Source organism: Xiphias gladius, chromosome 22, assembly GCF_016859285.1.
Source record: "Xiphias gladius isolate SHS-SW01 ecotype Sanya breed wild chromosome 22, ASM1685928v1, whole genome shotgun sequence".
NCBI lineage: Eukaryota > Metazoa > Chordata > Actinopteri > Istiophoriformes > Xiphiidae > Xiphias > Xiphias gladius.
The window spans coordinates 30182577-30198737 of NC_053421.1; the positions used below are offsets into that span (position 1 = coordinate 30182577).

General features: G+C 44.5%; 2 protein-coding genes and 1 long non-coding RNA gene across 10 annotated transcripts in view; 2 read left to right on the forward strand and 1 right to left on the reverse strand.

Annotated features, from left to right (window-relative positions):
• On the reverse strand, window positions 1-15981 carry LOC120784531. Of its 2 annotated transcripts, XR_005706458.1 has the most exons (4): window positions 15389-15981; window positions 9324-14512; window positions 8979-9082; window positions 1-100 (listed from the first exon to the last, which is right to left on the reverse strand). It is a non-coding gene; the product is annotated as an uncharacterized LOC120784531 (long non-coding RNA). The 2 variants fall into 2 exon arrangements; XR_005706457.1 differs by lacking the exon at window positions 1-100 and having other exon boundaries at window positions 7859-9082.
• selenbp1 (selenium binding protein 1) lies at window positions 1513-15499 on the forward strand. Of its 4 annotated transcripts, none has more exons than XM_040118409.1 (13): window positions 1532-1591; window positions 4202-4372; window positions 6179-6232; window positions 7263-7375; window positions 7680-7865; window positions 10319-10439; window positions 10692-10874; window positions 11686-11867; window positions 13023-13101; window positions 13206-13327; window positions 13414-13506; window positions 13760-13878; window positions 14228-15499. In XM_040118409.1, exons 2-13 carry the CDS (start codon window positions 4357-4359, stop codon window positions 14388-14390), a joined length of 1431 nt encoding a protein of 476 aa, XP_039974343.1. In that variant the 5' UTR covers window positions 1532-1591; window positions 4202-4356; the 3' UTR covers window positions 14391-15499. The 4 variants fall into 4 exon arrangements, with proteins under 4 accessions (XP_039974342.1, XP_039974343.1, XP_039974344.1 ...); XM_040118410.1 differs by lacking the exon at window positions 1532-1591 and adding an exon at window positions 2440-3751; XM_040118408.1 differs by lacking the exon at window positions 4202-4372 and having other exon boundaries at window positions 1513-1591.
• The window catches only part of pi4kb (phosphatidylinositol 4-kinase, catalytic, beta), a 17549-nt gene continuing 17077 nt past the window's right edge, over window positions 15690-16161 (forward strand). The window contains exon 1 of one of the 4 annotated variants that reach the window (XR_005706456.1): window positions 15690-16150. The gene's annotated coding sequence lies outside the window, so the exon portion shown is untranslated. The remainder of the gene's footprint in view (window positions 16151-16161) is intronic. The other 3 variants (XM_040118403.1, XM_040118406.1, XM_040118407.1) reach the window with 3 other exon arrangements.

Sequence of the window (16161 nt, forward strand, 5' to 3'; positions counted from 1 at the left end):
GTAATGAGAGGATCTCAGCAAACGTCTCATCCATCGTCACTGCCTGATAAAACCGCAGCTCTGTCGGCGATGAGTCTGCAGATGAGTCAAACAAGTCTTCCTGGAGGAGGAGGGGGACAATATGGGGCTGAACCTTTTATTAAAAACTGAAACGCTGTCCTTCAAAATGTCTGGGCCAGACATATTACGCTTTTATAAACTTAATATTGTAATTATATTATTAACATTAATGATCTGTTCCTCTCAGTGAGACTGTTAAGAATCATACCACGTATCCGACAGTCCACAAAAATAGTAAATATCACAACCATCTATAAAATGTGAGGAACGTGTTCCTACATATGTTCAAAATAAAATGTCTGGGACGTACAGTAGACCTGCACTACGTGCTTCTGAACAGCTTGAATGTACGACTTTATTCACTGTATTCCTCCTCTCGGCCTTTGGTTCCCGGTTTCTGCCCGAACCCAGGTGTGTTAAAGTATTAATGGCTTCCCTTCAGTAGATGTTTACTGGAGCAGTCATTTATTTATCGTTTTGTTCTTTATTTGTCCAGAGGTTGAGTCAGTTCCTGGGCAACAAACGTCTCTGTCCGCTTACGTTGTTTCTGAATCTGAATCTGGTTCGGCTCTCGTCTCCTCTGTTTTCTCCGTCCATGTACCTCCATATCGAGGGGTCGGGGGGGTGATGTTTTTTAAATCTGACATTTACTTTGGTCTTCGATCAATAACAGAGACAATGAGGTAAAAACTTTCTTTTTTTTTAAAAACTGGGTAACTCCTCAAATAGCAGAACTGAAAACAAATCAACACAATAGAAAGATGAAAAAGGCTGAAGCTGCAGCTTATTGTCATCGGGACTCTTTACAAAACGCGTCCTTTTGACATCAAACACAAACCTGACAGTATCGGACCGACGCCACCGTGGCTTTATGAGCACACCTTTTTCTATTGGTTCAATAAATTGTGTGCTGCTTGTTTTCTGTTCCTCACTATTCTTCCATGAATTCTCCCCTGGTCGGACGCTTTGTGTAAAATTCTTATGGCTCTTTTGAAGAATGAAATTTGTATTTATTTTACATGTATTTCCACATACTTCAAACAGTAAGTGACACATGGAACTATATCAGAACAGTATCAGCTTTACAATGAAACTTGATTCAGAAAATCCTTCATTTTATAGACCGTTGCAATTGACTCCTGACAACTTGCTTTGATGTAATTTGTGTGTAGTTCTCAGATTAATTTACTTTATATGTTGTCGCTCCAATAAATTGAATTTAGGACAATTTCAACATCATTCAACAGATGTTTCAGATTATTACCACGGCAGATAAAAGAGGGGAATCAAATTTGGTTTGAATTTTATTCCCTTCAGTGTTGGCTGGAGAATAAAACTCTCTCTGGGCTTCACAGGGTTAATGTTCAGGTTGTATGACCATTGTGTAACACCCACATCTCCTCTCTGATTGGTTGATGTCAACACACTTAAACCCAACCCTCCTGGTTTTCACAGGATCTGGTCTGAGAGAATCTAGACCAGATGACAGAAGGACCTGCAGGATCTGATAAGACCGGGAGCTCAGACATGGGTGAGCTCATTTTTGTTTTATTTCTTAAATCATCTCTCCATCACCTGTCACTCACTCAACCACTCATCTGCAGCTTCTGTTTGTCTCAGCTGCTTAAATGACATTTTTTTTCATGGAGTTTGGTTGGAGCAGAGCTGCGGTTCAGTTGGTGACCTTTGCTCTGTTTCCCGTCGCCTGCTCTGAAACTGCTGCTCCAGAGTCTCAGCCCAGGAAGGAAAAGTAAAGGGTGACGTCCGTGATGTTTAACAGACAGTTTTCACAAATTAACTAAGTGGCAGCAGGTTTCTTAACTGACGTGTAAACTTTGATGCAGCTGGTTATTTGACTGTGCTGTACTTACATTAATTTATTTTATTTTACATTTGTGTGCATATGAAAGGGAGCTGACTTAGAGCTTTATCATACAGAACCGTACAGCGGCTCCAGAGGACAAAGTGCATACACGAGAGAAAGCGCAAACATTAAGGAAACAAGCTCCAAAAACACATCGAAACAGGGAAACCGCACGAAGCAAGAGTTAGCACACCAGAGGTGCGAGGGGACGCCGGGGTAGATTTAGAGCAGTGACGGCCATGTCACGTGACCGACGGGCACGAACGTCATGACCGCACGAACTGAGCACGACATCACGAAGACCGCATTCGTTTTCTGTGTCACAAGAGCGAATCCCTGGGCAAGGCATTGTGGGATTCCGGGCGACATGGGCCCGAGGGTTTCACGTAAAAACTACAACAAAGTGCTGGATGGAAAAACGTCACGTAAATTGTCGGAGAACGTGCACGTGGCTTGTTTACGATATGTTCGCTAATGAGCGCGCTACTCATTAGCTTGCAGGTGTCGACACACCCGCAGCAGCGAGCGGGAAGTAGCTTCCAGTGGGTCTTCGCTGCGAAGAGCCCCCCGCTGCAGAGTCAGACCGTGACTTTCGACCATCGTCGCGAGGACATTTCTACCGCGCGGCGACATCCCGGTCCTCGCAACTTCAAAGGGCTCGGTTTTAGAATCAGGTTTAGGTTAGGGTCAGGGTAAGGGACTTGGGAATGCACTATGTGAATAAGGGTCCTCACAAGTGTAGAAAGACCTCCACCAAGGAGGTCATGCCGGATCACACGAAAACTACTGAACCGATCTGCAGGAAACTCGGTTTAGGGACGGGGCCTGGACCAGGGAAATCCGAGATTTCAATTGATGTTTGAACCAGAATCTTCCTGATAAAATGATGCATTCACTGACAAATTACTGCGACTAATCTTCCCTATAAACTGTATATAAAGTCATGACTCAGCTCCTGATTCACCGGGGTGGAGGTTGTTCAACACACATCAATCCTCCATGTTAGGACTCAACACAGAACAGCTTTTGTTCTTCTCTTCCTTTTGCTTTCTGAGGAGCATTTTCACCCATAAAGCAGTTTAATAAAACAACCAAGTGTCTGAGCAAAGACCAGAACTTGTCCCTTTGAAATGGACACGAAACAGCACAAAGAGCAAACTGTGATGAATGAATGAAAAGACCCTGAAACTCATTGATTCACAGGAAAACTAAAAAAGACAGAAACACAATGAAATACAGCAGAAAAAAAAGATATGAAAAACACACGACGATGTTTTAGATCAGTGGGTCCCAAACTGAATTTGAGGGCAGTGGTGGAAAGTAACTGAGTACATTTACTCAAGTAGTTAGATGTCCTCGTGTTTTACTTGAGTATTTCCATTTTCTGCTGCTTTCCACTTGTACTGCAGTAGGTGTATCTGACAGCGTAGTTTCTGTTTAAGATGATTAAGATTTTGCAGAAAGAAACCAACACAAACGTATAAAATCCAACACGTTTTCTGATGTCGAGGCGGCGGTGAGAATCCGACCAGCGCTGTATGAGAGCTGCGTTTGCTCTTCCTCCCTCTCCCGCTGATCATCATCATTCAGCGGCCGATGGGCGAGTTCCTAGCGTTATTATCGGACACCTTGAGACCCGGGGAGCCGGGCTCTTCTGGACCCAGAGGACGGATCACCACACTGACACGGGAGCTGTGAAATTCAAGGAAGCCGATTCCTCCCAACTGTCGGATGTCAGAGCGTCTTTAAATGCGACTCGAGCTCAGAGTTGCAGCCTGTGCAGGTCGATTTTTCTAGAAGGAAACTGATGTGCAGCTGCAGCCAAAGGTGATTGATTATCTTCTCTGCAAATCAACCCATTGTTTTCTGTCTGTAAACAGACAATCAGAGACGGAACAACCATCGTGTCATTCTGGCGTTGGGGCTTCAGACATGACTCAAACGAGGATGGACGGTCGAAAGAGTTGCCGACCAATTTTCTTTTAGATTAACCGACAAATCGTTGTAGCTCTAAATCAACCTTCAGCTGAAAATCAAAAGCGGGAATGTGACATGTTAATGAGGCTAAAACTGCGGGAAAACAGCCTACTGTTCCTTTAAGTTACAGGCAGCGCTGTGTGTGTGTGTGTGTGTGTGTGTGTGTGTGTGTGGAGGTTATATCACGCTGTTTTGGTTCACAGAAGCGGAGGTGACCTTGGTTCACATGAACCCACATTAGAGTGAAGAACAGCTGAGACTTTTAATCACTCAGCTCCTTGTGTCCATCGTCGGTTTCAGGTCCGGCTCAGTCTGGCACGTGGACTCGGTCTGAGCAGGACTTCACAGACCTGACTGAAGAATCGACGTTGTTGGCTGAGTCTGAGCAGCAAGACATTTATCAGTGACCTCGCCCTCGCCACAGCCAACTCTCACCCGATCACCTGATCGATCACATGCCTGATCAGAGAGGTAATAACCAGTCAGAGACATAGATCGACCCGACATCTGCCGTGTTGAACATTCTCCAACAAATCCTACGGTTTATTCGCCGATTTGAATCATCGTCTTGTTGGCGTCGCTTTTTAAATCTGCAGGAATAAATAACTGATTTCTTTATAAGGTGTAAATATAGAAACGGGGATGAAATCTCAGGAAACCAAACTCTGCTGAGAGACGTTCTGCTGGGGGTGGACCAGGTTCGTCACAGAAACCAGACAACCAGGAGAATTTAGCTCCACGCTGACGAGAGCAGACGGAGGAGACGGTCGGATACTGTCAATCACATCGGGGTCAGATTTATTCTGCTCGTTTGTTTGTGTATCTCTCCGGACCACAGCTTTACTGCTCTGGTTCACTCTCACCGCTCCCATAGTGTCGTTTTCAGCCCGCAGCAGGCAGATGTTTTCAGAGGAACAGCTGTAAAAAGCCACTGTCCAGTACCTGCTCAGCAGCAAACAGCAGACAGACACAGTCAGAGACCAGCTGGTGATCATAGCGGAGCATTTAGCCGCTGAAGAGCCTGATGTTTCCCCCAGGAGCTGGTGGAGACCAAAACCAGAGCTAAAAGAGAGGGAGTACTGGACCTAGACTCATCGGGTGACACAGACACCAGATCCAGATGAAGGATCATGTTGTTCTGTCACAATTTCAACAATTTCAACATGTCAACTTAAAAGTTGGAAATTTGTCAGTGAAATGCTGCGGATATGATAATGAACAGGTGACAACGATAAAGGTCTATACTAAACATTGATAACTCTAAAAAGGTGATACTTTACTGAGACCCTGAATGCAGGACCCACTACTTTAAACTTGTATTTTCACTCTGAGGTTCTTTAACTTAAAGGATCTGAGCACTTCTCCCTCAGCTACAGTTCAGTTTGCTGTTATTATAAATATATAAATAATTAAGATCAGTGAACTGCGCTGTGGTATGAACCAATACAATGACGTCTAAAATAACCCAACAGACGCCGAGCAGTGAGGATTCAGACCTGTCTGTTCAGAGCCGCATGTCTAGAAATCAAAACTGCTCCTTAAACACTTCAACACACGAAACAAACGCAAACTACCACAACATGTTTGTCAGTCAAACAACACATCTCACTCTCCCGACGGTTTTAATGGCAGTGTTGCGTTGTTTCCATCAGAGCCGCAGAAACATGTTTAACCTCTTCCATTTTCACACAAAAGTCAAATTTCACTCTGAGCTGATAAAAGGCAGCAGAAGGAAAAAACTCAGATTCAGGTTAAAGTCCAAGGACGAGGCTCGGGATGGGAAGGGATTTAAACGACAGGAGGTCACTGTGGCTGTAGTCATTACTGGGGGGGGTCCACCTCACCTCCCCCACAGACAGAAATCCAGTCTGAATGGGGTTTGATTGGGATTTTGGATGGTAAACTGCCCCGCAGCATGTTGTGTTGTTTGTTCTGGTGACGGAAGAAGCTTTAATTACAGGTGCGTGTCAGTCAGAACCTCTTTACACTCCTCGGTATAACTGATCATTGGAAATCACTAATAAAACACCTCCTGTGGAGTTCTGAAGGACCGTTTCCAAATTAAAGGTGAACGGAGGACCGACTGATCCAGTTTACGTGTGTTCGTTGCTTCTTCCTGACAATAATAATAAAAATCTTTGGAGCTGTCTGGACACACTCCATCCTCTGAACATCAGCTGTGAGCTGAGAGATTCTTGGGATTTCCTTTCTCAAACCTCTGTAACCCTCCAGGATTAAACCCTCTGATGTCTTTGACCTGTTGTTGTGTTTTCTCAGCCAGCTGTTCAGGATGTGGACCAGGATACCGCAGCCCGCTGGACGCAATGAAGGGTGAGACAACTGTCTGTAGCACTGTGCCATCCACAGACAAACGATTTCAACTGTTCAGATTAACAGTTAATGTCCTGATCTTCTTCCTGCTCGACTTTAAATGACCCCATGACCTTTCCCCTGGGGCCACACTCGGTACAAACGTTACACTTTCAGCCCCGCAGCAGCTGTTTTCACCATAATCCACTTTCCAAGGACATTCAGCCTCCTGCTCCTGCCACAGACTGAACTCATCGTCCATTTCATAAAATGCACCGGGTGGTTGTCATCAAATCCCGTGTGCAGACTCAAACCAACACTGGATAGATCCCACTAACATCTACTGTGTGTTAATATAATTTAATATAACCATGTACAGTGAGTGTAGCACAGTCTGATGTGTCTCATGCCTCTGAGCCTCAGAGCGCCACTGTTTCCAGAAACTATTAAAAACCCATCAGTGAGCCGCACTGTTGCACTGGGTGACATGTTCCTTCATCACCGTGAACACACACAGTAGGTTATTTAGACTCCGTCCCACACACACGCTGTCCTGATGCCACAAATGCTCACTACAGCACCAGATGTGGATTAATCCGCCACTGCAGGTATCAGGACTGTTTTCTACTGTAACTAGCTTCTTTTCCTGCTACCTAACATCATGGTGTATCACTGCTGACGTACAGGTCCGCACTAAAAGTCCTTCTGACAATGTCGCATGACGTAAATACATTTTTATATAAGTCATTTATTTGGGACCATGCACAGTGTTAATCATTAATGTTACAATTTGATATATTTAAGAAATATGTACAAGGATGTGAAAATATTTTGGCACAAAAACATTTTTATTTCTAGTGTTTACAGAAGGTTACTGAACAGATTCTTGTTATTTGGCTCTTAAAGGCTCCCCTGCTGTTTAGACTGTGAGAACTGATGAATCTCCAGGGTGGCATTTGTTCAGACTCTGGCTGTAGTGGACTCTGCAGCCTCAGTGGTTCAGGTTTGAGGACTTTCGGCTCAGACAGTTTTATTGTTTTTGTGGTTGAAGGTCCTCGGGAGGAGATCGTCTACCTGCCCTGCATCTACCGCAACACCGACGTTCTGAAACCTGACTACCTGGCTACTGTCGACGTGGACCCAAAATCCCCCACCTACTGCCAGGTAGATCCGGTGATCCAATCTTCTGCTGAGTGTCTGAACCTGATTCCTGCTGGGTCCTCAGATGTCTCGCTCTTATTTCCTCCTCCTCCTCTTCTTCTTCTTCTTGCTTCAGGTTTTTGTTGTTTCTGTCTTTAACTCGCAGGATCTGTGTAACTCACTCCTCCGTGTTCTGAAAAGTCTTAAACCTTCTTATTGATCAACAAAGTCAGTTATTCCTCTGAACTTTCTAAAGCAAAAGCTGAAGTGACATTTAAACCTCTTTCTCTGTTTTGACCTGTCGTGACCTTTGACCTCTGCCCTGCAGGTGATCCACCGGCTGCCGATGCCAAACCTTCGCGACGAGCTGCATCACTCCGGCTGGAACGCCTGTAGCAGCTGCTTCGGAGACGCGTCGAAGAAAAGAAACCGCCTGATTCTGCCATCTCTCATCTCCTCGAGAATCTATGTGGTCGATGTCGGGACGAATCCCAGAGCGCCGCAGATGCACACGGTAAGAATGACCTGTACGCGGCTCAGCCAATCCTATATAGAGCAGTAACTCTAGCAGTCCCTGCAGGGCGCCGGAGTCCCGCTCATTGTTTAAATACACAAACTGACTGGTTTATCTCACTGGTACCCATGAGCAAAGAGAGCGACCACACCTGGTTGTAACCTGTGTCTGTGTGTGTGTGTGTGTTTGTGCGTTTCGTAATGGGAAGCGAGACGATACAAAAGTCAATGAAAAGCTGTGTGTTAATCATTGGTTGTGATACTTTAGTGAATATTCACATTCTGTGTTTGACCCTTGATCTGTATGAGGTCAGATCAGTGACGTGGTTTGATCTGATTCAAATCTGAGTAAAAGCTCCTCTGAAAAAATCTTTGATATTTATTTATCGTTCAGTGTTATTTATTACCACAGGCCATATTGTTGTGTTCTTTACACACAACATCTACTTCCTGTCTGTTGGTCCTTAAGAGACGAGGGATCCCTCCTCTGTTGCTCTACCTCACGTTTCTGCCGGAAAAGGGGTTTTTTGGGGGAGGGTTTCTTGTACCATTCGAGGGCCTTAGGACAGAGGGGATCGTATGCTGATAGTTAGGCCCCTTGAGTCAAATTTGTGATTTGTGATATTGGCCTGTGTAAATAGAAATGACTTGACTATAAGTTATGAGGCTGTTATCAGCTCATAGTTTTTGTCAGATTCGCCAGAATCGTCAGAGGTTACGCTGGTTGGTTGCGTCACTGGTCTGTAATCAGCTCTCGTGCATGGCATCGTCAAAGTTCAATGTATTTTATAAAATGCTTATTGTAGCATTGTTTTCTGGCCAAGCCTAAACTTGACTGCAGCCATTCACATCAAATAATTCTTAAATTTAAAATAGTCCTGTTATTGTGAAAAAGAAAAACATCCATATTCAAGATCTCGAGAGGGACCTAACTGTAAGTAGGAAAAAAGACAGTTTTTGGTCTGATGATCGTGGAGCCCACAGTCAGTTTAACACCTACCTGGTTCCTCTAAAGTGTCTAAAGATACAATTTGTAGAAGAAAAAAACCCGTCACCATGTTCACCGAGCTGAACCCAAACTGGCCCAGAATCAGAAAATGAACTTTATCTTTACCTCAGTGTTAGCGGACCGCACACCGTCTCCAGTGAAGTCAGAATAAAACTGAAGGTTGTCGCTTGTTTCTCTGGAATCTGTTTTTTCATCCAGAACCACAGTGACTGAGGAAAAATCCAAATTCACATGAAACAGAAGCCGTCACTGTTGGTTCTAAACAAAGCTGGATTACCACCTGGCCTAAGGCCCCAGATCCTCAGAGGCCCTGAAAGCTCCAGCTTCACTTCAACCCGGCAGTTACTTTGTGGTAATTAGATTAATTGAAAAGTTTTTTGGTGGTATTCACCAGTAAATCACCGCATAAACTGAAATGTGAAGAGCTTGAGGAGGCTGCTGCATTCTTACCTCATCTTCAAGTCCTGTCTTGTAGAAGGTTCCCTATGTGCAAAGAGAGCTGGGAGAATGGGGGTTCAGTGAGGTCCACAGCTGATTTTTGCCCTGGGGTCCCATAATGGGTTGGTTGGGCCCTGGCCGTGACTTATGAAAACAGCAGCTGTTTTCTTTAGATTCAGAGGAATAATTCCCTCAGACCTTCTGTCACTGGGCAGAGAATGTACAATGAGAAAGCTGAGCTGATGGTGAAAACATGCGGAGGACGCGGAGTCTGCTGTTCTGGGGAGGAGGAAGAGGAGGGGGAGGAGGACGACGATGATTCATCCTGAGTTCACACTACATGATAAACTTACTCCCAGCAGCTCTTTAGAAAGTCAGTCTAATGAATAAATGTCTGACAGTCTGCTGAGTCACAGTGTAATGATTAAACAGCCCATTCTCCTCAGAGACTTTAATAAACCACTGAAGAACAGAAGTGATACTGGAGGGTTTAAAAACAGCAATAGGGGTTCTTGGCTTTTCGCAGATGATGTGGTTCTGTTGGTTTCATCAGAGTTGGGACCTCCATGAGCACTGGAACATTTTACAGCTGAGTGTGAAGCAGCAGGAAGAGAGTCAGCACCTCCCAGTCTTAGGTCCTGGTACTCTGCTAGAAACCAGTGGATTGTTCCCTTCAGGTTGGGAGGGAATCACTGCCCCAAGAGATGGAGTTCAAGTATCTCAGAGTCTGGTTCACCAGGTGGGTTGGTGCAGAGTCAGAAGTAATGTGGACTCTGTATCAGACTGTGGTGGTTCACAGGGACCTGATCCTGGAGGTGAAGCTCTGGATCCAGCAGTGGATCTCAGTTCCAGTTCCCAGCTTTTATTGGGAAGCACTTTGTAAGTTTGGTTTTGAAGAGTGCTGCATGAATAAAAAAGTCATTTTGTTTTCACCGAACTTCTGTGATAAAGGTGAAAATGAAAAATTACAGTTATTAAGTTGTTTTTATATTGTTTGTTGTCTTCAGATGGTGGAACCTGTGGATCTTTACTGGAAGTGTGACCTGGCAAACCCTCACACTTCTCACTGTCTGGGCAATGGGCAAATCATGATCAGCTGCATGGGAGATCCTTCCGGCAATGGCAAGGGTGAGACCTCCAGTAGACTGGATCACAAATCCTCAGACACATCTCCTCATGTAGACAGAAAACTGTGAAGGTTGTATTATAAACACCACAAAGCAAAGGAATGTCGGAGAACTGTCCAACAGTTTGAAAAGCCTCGTTATCCAGAGCTCAACCAGCGCCGCACACTCTGAATGACAAACCTTCTCCACTGATTATTGTTGTAGCAGCCTCTAGTGGACAGCTTCAGTGTTACATCTGCTGTCGTCCTCTCAGGTGGTTTCATTCTGCTGGACGGTGAGACCTTCAAGGTGGTCGGTAACTGGGAGCATCCAGGCGAAGCAGCGCCCTTTGGGTATGACTTCTGGTACCAACCTCGACACAACGTAATGATCAGCACCGAATGGGGCGCACCTAAAGCTCTGGCTGATGGTTTTAATCCTGCCCACATCAAGGAAGGTGAGTCAGGAGGAAACATTCGGTCTTTTCCTGCCAGAGCCTTGGTTTCCTTTAGCTCTTTTATAGTCACAACCAGTCCGATGTCACAAAAATGTCATCTAGGCACCATCATCCATGAGACTCTAGATTATATGTTCTGATCCCAGTGACGCTGCAGTCAATTCTGCAAGGAGGGCAGTTTCTCTTCCTGTTATACTACAATTATTACCACAGGATTTTAGGTTCCTATTGAATTAAGACTCCAGTCAGTACCTGTGGTTCTAGTTCCCAGTAAGTCTCTAGTCAGTAACACGGGGTTCTACGTTCTGATGCTAGTAAAATTCCAATATGTTCTGCAGGGATCTAGGTTCATATTCAAATAAGACTCAGTCAGTATAGTGGGGTTGACAGTTCTGATCGCAGTAAGATGACCTCATCGCTACTGAGGGTTACACATGATGTGCTCTGTGGGAAATGTGTTGAGATTCTACAGAACACCAGCAGTACCACAGGGTTCTGATCCCGATAATACTCCAGTTCATACCACTTCGTTCCAGTTTCCTGTTCTAGTAAAAATTCAGTTAGTACAGCGTGATATTAGGTCTGTTTCCAGTGACTGACACAAGGTTTCTAGGTCCTGGTCCTAGTTTCTATTCAGTAGTGCACGGATAAAGATGTGACACGTTCATGTGATGCAGTAAAGCAAAAGCCAATTAATAATAACAATTTTCGCTCAACTCTAAATATGTCCAAAAAAAAAGTCAAATTACCTGTTACATCTTTGGATAAAACTCAAAAGTCAAACTTTGACTCATCATTTTTGGTTTCCCAGGTCACTATGGCAGCTCCATCCATGTTTGGGACTGGACCACCCACAGAAAGCTGCAGACGCTCGATCTGGGTGAGGAGGGTGCTATTCCTCTGGAGGTCCGATTCCTCCACAACCCCAGTGCCACCGAGGGCTACGTAGGATGTGCTCTGAAATCAACTGTCTTCAGATTCTACAAAACACCAGTTAGTACCACAGGGTTCTAGATCCTAGTAAGACTCCACTCAGTACATCAGGGTTCTAGGTTCTGATCCCTATAACGGGCGTGTAGCTGTATCCCTTTTTTTTTTGTGTGTGAGTGCCAGTGTCTTTTTTCAGTTGTTCCTAATAAGAAGAGAACGTATGTGGACGCATGCAGCCGCCTAGAGACAAGGCGCTGCACACAGCGCCCTTTTTCGGAGCGCTTCGCCTTTTTTGTGCCGCTGCTCCAAACGCTTCTAGTTGAAAATCTCTGAACTTAATAAACAAATAGTAATAAAAAGCCAAAGGGGCTATGCTGGTCTATCATACGGCAATGGTGATATGTTGTCTTACAGAGCTGGGGAGCGCTTCACCCCAGCACCCTGCCAGTGCTTTTCTGCCGGGAAAAAAACGCTTTATGGACATCCAGCCTAAGACTTCAGTCTGTACCAAATGGTTCAAGATCCCAGTAAGACTCCAGTCAGTACCACAGGTTTCTCAGTTTTAATCCCAGTAAGACGGTAGTTAGTACCAAAGGGTTTCTCGGTCCCAACCCCTTAAGACAGTTAAGTCAGTCAGTACCACAAGGTTCTAGATCCCAGTGAGACTGCAGTCAGTAATACTGGGTTCTAGGTTCTGGCCCTGTAAGACACCAGTCAGTAACACAGTATTCTAGACTCTGTAGGACTCCAGTTTTACTGGGATAAACAGTGAGTCTAGTGTTTGTGTTCTTTGACTGGTTGGACATCAGTTGGATCTTTCTCTGGAGAAGACCAGATATGATGAGGGCCTTTAAAACTAGATTACCTTGAGCTTGGACTGTTTCAGCAGGGAAGCGGGTAAGGGACGCCACTGACCACTTGTCACTGTTTACCTGTATAGGCAGGTGGTGCTAGGGAGGAGAGTAGACTATCCTGGATCTGCTCTTTGAATTACTGGACCCAGTAAGACAGTGGAGTAGCCATCTGCCTGTGAAGGAGTAAACCTGCATGTAAAATGGTCTCCTGTCCTTCCAAGCCAAGTGCTCCAACTATGTTACCTAACAGAAAATGAACCCTCTAAATAACTCCTCCGAACTCTATTAAACAGTTTTGCAACTGGTTTTCTCTACGGTTTTTCTGCCTGGTTTTGTTTTTTGATCAGTTTGTCTGTGTCTTCAGGAGGGGGACTGGGCAGCAGAGAAGGTGATCAGTGTTCCCAGTAAGAAGGTGGAGGGATGGATGCTGCCTGAGATGCCCGGTGAGTCTGTCTGTCTGACTGGCTGGTTTCTGGTCTGGTTCCCAGTTTGTAACCGGTTGCTGGTCTGGTTGCTGGTCTGACTTGTTACCTGTCTCTCTGTGAAGGTCTGATCACAGACATCCTGGTGTCATTGGACGACCGTTTCCTCTACTTCAGTAATTGGCTGCACGGTGACATCCGACAGTATGACATCACAGACAGGAGGAACCCCCGATTGGTCGGCCAGGTGTGATGTTATAACAACTGTCCAGTGATGATGGCGAGCAGGTAAAAACCTTGGAGTGAAACAGCTCATCCGTCTGTCTGTTCCAGGTGTTTGTGGGAGGAAGTATTGTCAGTGATGGACCCGTCCTCATCCTGGAGGACCCTGAGAACCAGCCACAGCCCCGCCCATGCATTATCAAGGTACCACACACAGGAGGCAGAGAGACAGAGCGACAGGAGAGGATGGACCAGTCTGTCTGTCCAACATCCTGCCCTCTGTCCGCTGCTGGGCTTTATTTAATATTTATTTATCTCACTGATCGATTGTCCCTCTCCACCTATATGTCTCTCTCCACCTGTCTCTCTCCACTTCTCTCTTTCTCTCCTCTTCCAACTGTGTCTCTCTTATCTGTCTCTCTTTCTCCCTCTCTCTCTCCACCCGTCTGTCTCTCAGGGGAGGCGTGTCTACGGAGGTCCTCAGATGTTACAGTTAAGTTTGGATGGTCAGAGACTTTATGTGACGACGTCTCTGTACAGCAGCTGGGACAAACAGTTCTACCCAGACATGCTCAAGTACGTACGGCACTGACACTACTGCAGTACTACTGTAATACTACTGCTGATGTAAGATCATTCATAAATGATACTTTTATATAGATATTACTGTTCATTAATGAATCCATTAACATCCATTAAAAACACCTTTTTGACATCACAACATTATTCAAGGGTTTAAGCTAAAAAGTTCTGGGACTCATTTTCATAGAGGTTTGAAGAACACTGTTGGGTAAAGTCAGATTAAATATCAAAATATCATCGAATACCTCAGCATTAACATTTCCCTTCACTGTCCACATACTTTTGGCCGTATTGTGCTTGTTATCCAGGTGAGAGCCTCATATTCTCTCTTCTCTCTGTTCAGAGAGGGCTCAGTGATGATGCAGATCGATGTGAACTCTGTTAGTGGAGGTCTCTCCCTGAATGAAAACTTCCTGGTGGATTTCGGTAAAGAACCAGGCGGTCCGGCTCTCGCCCACGAGCTGCGATATCCAGGAGGAGACTGTACGTCAGATATCTGGATGTGAGGGCATCAAACTACAGACCCAAGATCTGACGTCTCAGACAAGATGTTAAAACGTCTCCGCCTTCAAATGACAAGATAAATCCAGGCTGGAGTTTGTCTTTAATGGTCCCATCTAGAAAAAAACTGTGAAAAACAGATAATTTTTACATGTTTTGGTTCCTTTGGGCTTTAAAAATAAAAAACAAATTAATTATTTCCAACTGACCACACTTTTTTTTTTTTAACTCTGAGCCGTCACATAAATATTTTCTCCAATTATATGAAATAAATTCGACTTAACAGTCACAAAAATGATGTGCAAACTGAAAACCAAACAGACTAAAGCATTAATATCTGACAGTTATAAAATAAACAATATTTAACAAATATAATAATAACAAGAGCAGCAGCAATAGCAATTGTAGTTTATTTAGTTGCACAAATAACGAGATAAAAACAACCCATCATAGGAGTATGTGAACATCTCAGAATTAGAATTGATTAGAATTAGTATTAAAATAATCATTAGTTGCAGCCTGATATAAAAGCTAAAAATCAGCTTCATGTCAACCAGCTACAGCAGTAAAATGCTGTTTACACATTTTTCTGCTCTGAGTACTTTGGCTTATAATACTTTCAGGACATTTTCCTGATTATACTTTTACTTCAGCGACATTTTCAGTGCAGGACTTGTAATGAATCATACTGAAAACAGTCTGTGATCGGACAACTTTGTATTCGATGGGCATTTTCCGTCTTTGTCTCAGTGATGATTTCAAAGTAAAATGAATGTTTCTCACTCAGGTTTATCAGACATTGAACATTTTGTCTCATTTAGTGTCATAGAAATAATCCCATTTTTCATTTTGTGGTCAATTAAGTTTCTTCTCAGTCAGAAGTTTGTTTCTTTTCTATAAATCCGGCAGATGTTTGTGAATATTCATGTGTCAGACTCAATAATCAGGCTGTGACTCTCCTACATGTCAGCTGGGTTTTCTGTATCTGTGAAATAAAACTCACCTGTTTGACTGTAACTGGTGTCACCTGTCGGCCAGTGTTGTTCCCTGCAGCGCCCCCTGTCGCTCAAACTGTAAACATGATGTTGAAATAAAGCACAGTGTCTGAAAATTCTGATCTACTCGGTAACGCTTATTTATTTAGCTTTTCAGTTCTGCGCGTCTTGTATTGAACCTTCGACTGGCAGGCTGTGTTTGTATTTACTCATCTTTTACTGTTGCGTCTCCTGCTCACAGCGTGACCGTGGTTTTGGTGGGTGTAGTGTCCTGCAGTCACCAGCAGCAGTTTAAGTCTGTCTGCCGGTGGATGTTATTCCGACACCACCTGCTGCGACTAAAGTCAACGCTGTTGTTTTCAATGGATGAATTAAAGCTACACTGTGTATGAACCGGTTTAGAGAGAAAACCAGACTGAGACGTTATTATGAATCGATTCTAAAATCCCTGGAGTCTGTTCATTGAGAAACGTCGACCATATTTCCGTGAATGTCCTTCATCGGTTTTACAAAGAGACAGATCCACCACGCACGGGAAGGAAACGACCACCCGGACAGGTGAGTCCTCTCCGGTGCAGCAGGTGGCGGTGAAACCCCTGAGTCAGACAGGAAGCGGAAGCGGAAGCGGCAGCAGAAGCAGAAGCAGAAGCGGAAGAAGAGAGAAAATGCGCCCCCTGGTGTCTGTTAGCTGCAGCTGAGATGAGGAGAGAGAATCAATGGAGACGAACTGGACATAAAACATCATTTCAGAACCACTAAACCGTCACCAGGTAACACCGAC

Bases quoted from the DNA above. Each gene is read 5' to 3' on its own strand.
- selenbp1 (XM_040118408.1), top strand. From the start codon at position 1,543: ATGACAGAAGGACCTGCAGGATCTGATAAGACCGGGAGCTCAGACATG. The intron at 1,592-6,178 runs GTGAGCTCATTT...GTGTTTTCTCAG, and splicing joins GACCGGGAGCTCAGACATGG to CCAGCTGTTCAGGATGTGGA. The intron at 13,507-13,759 runs GTACCACACACA...TCTGTCTCTCAG, and splicing joins CCCGCCCATGCATTATCAAG to GGGAGGCGTGTCTACGGAGG.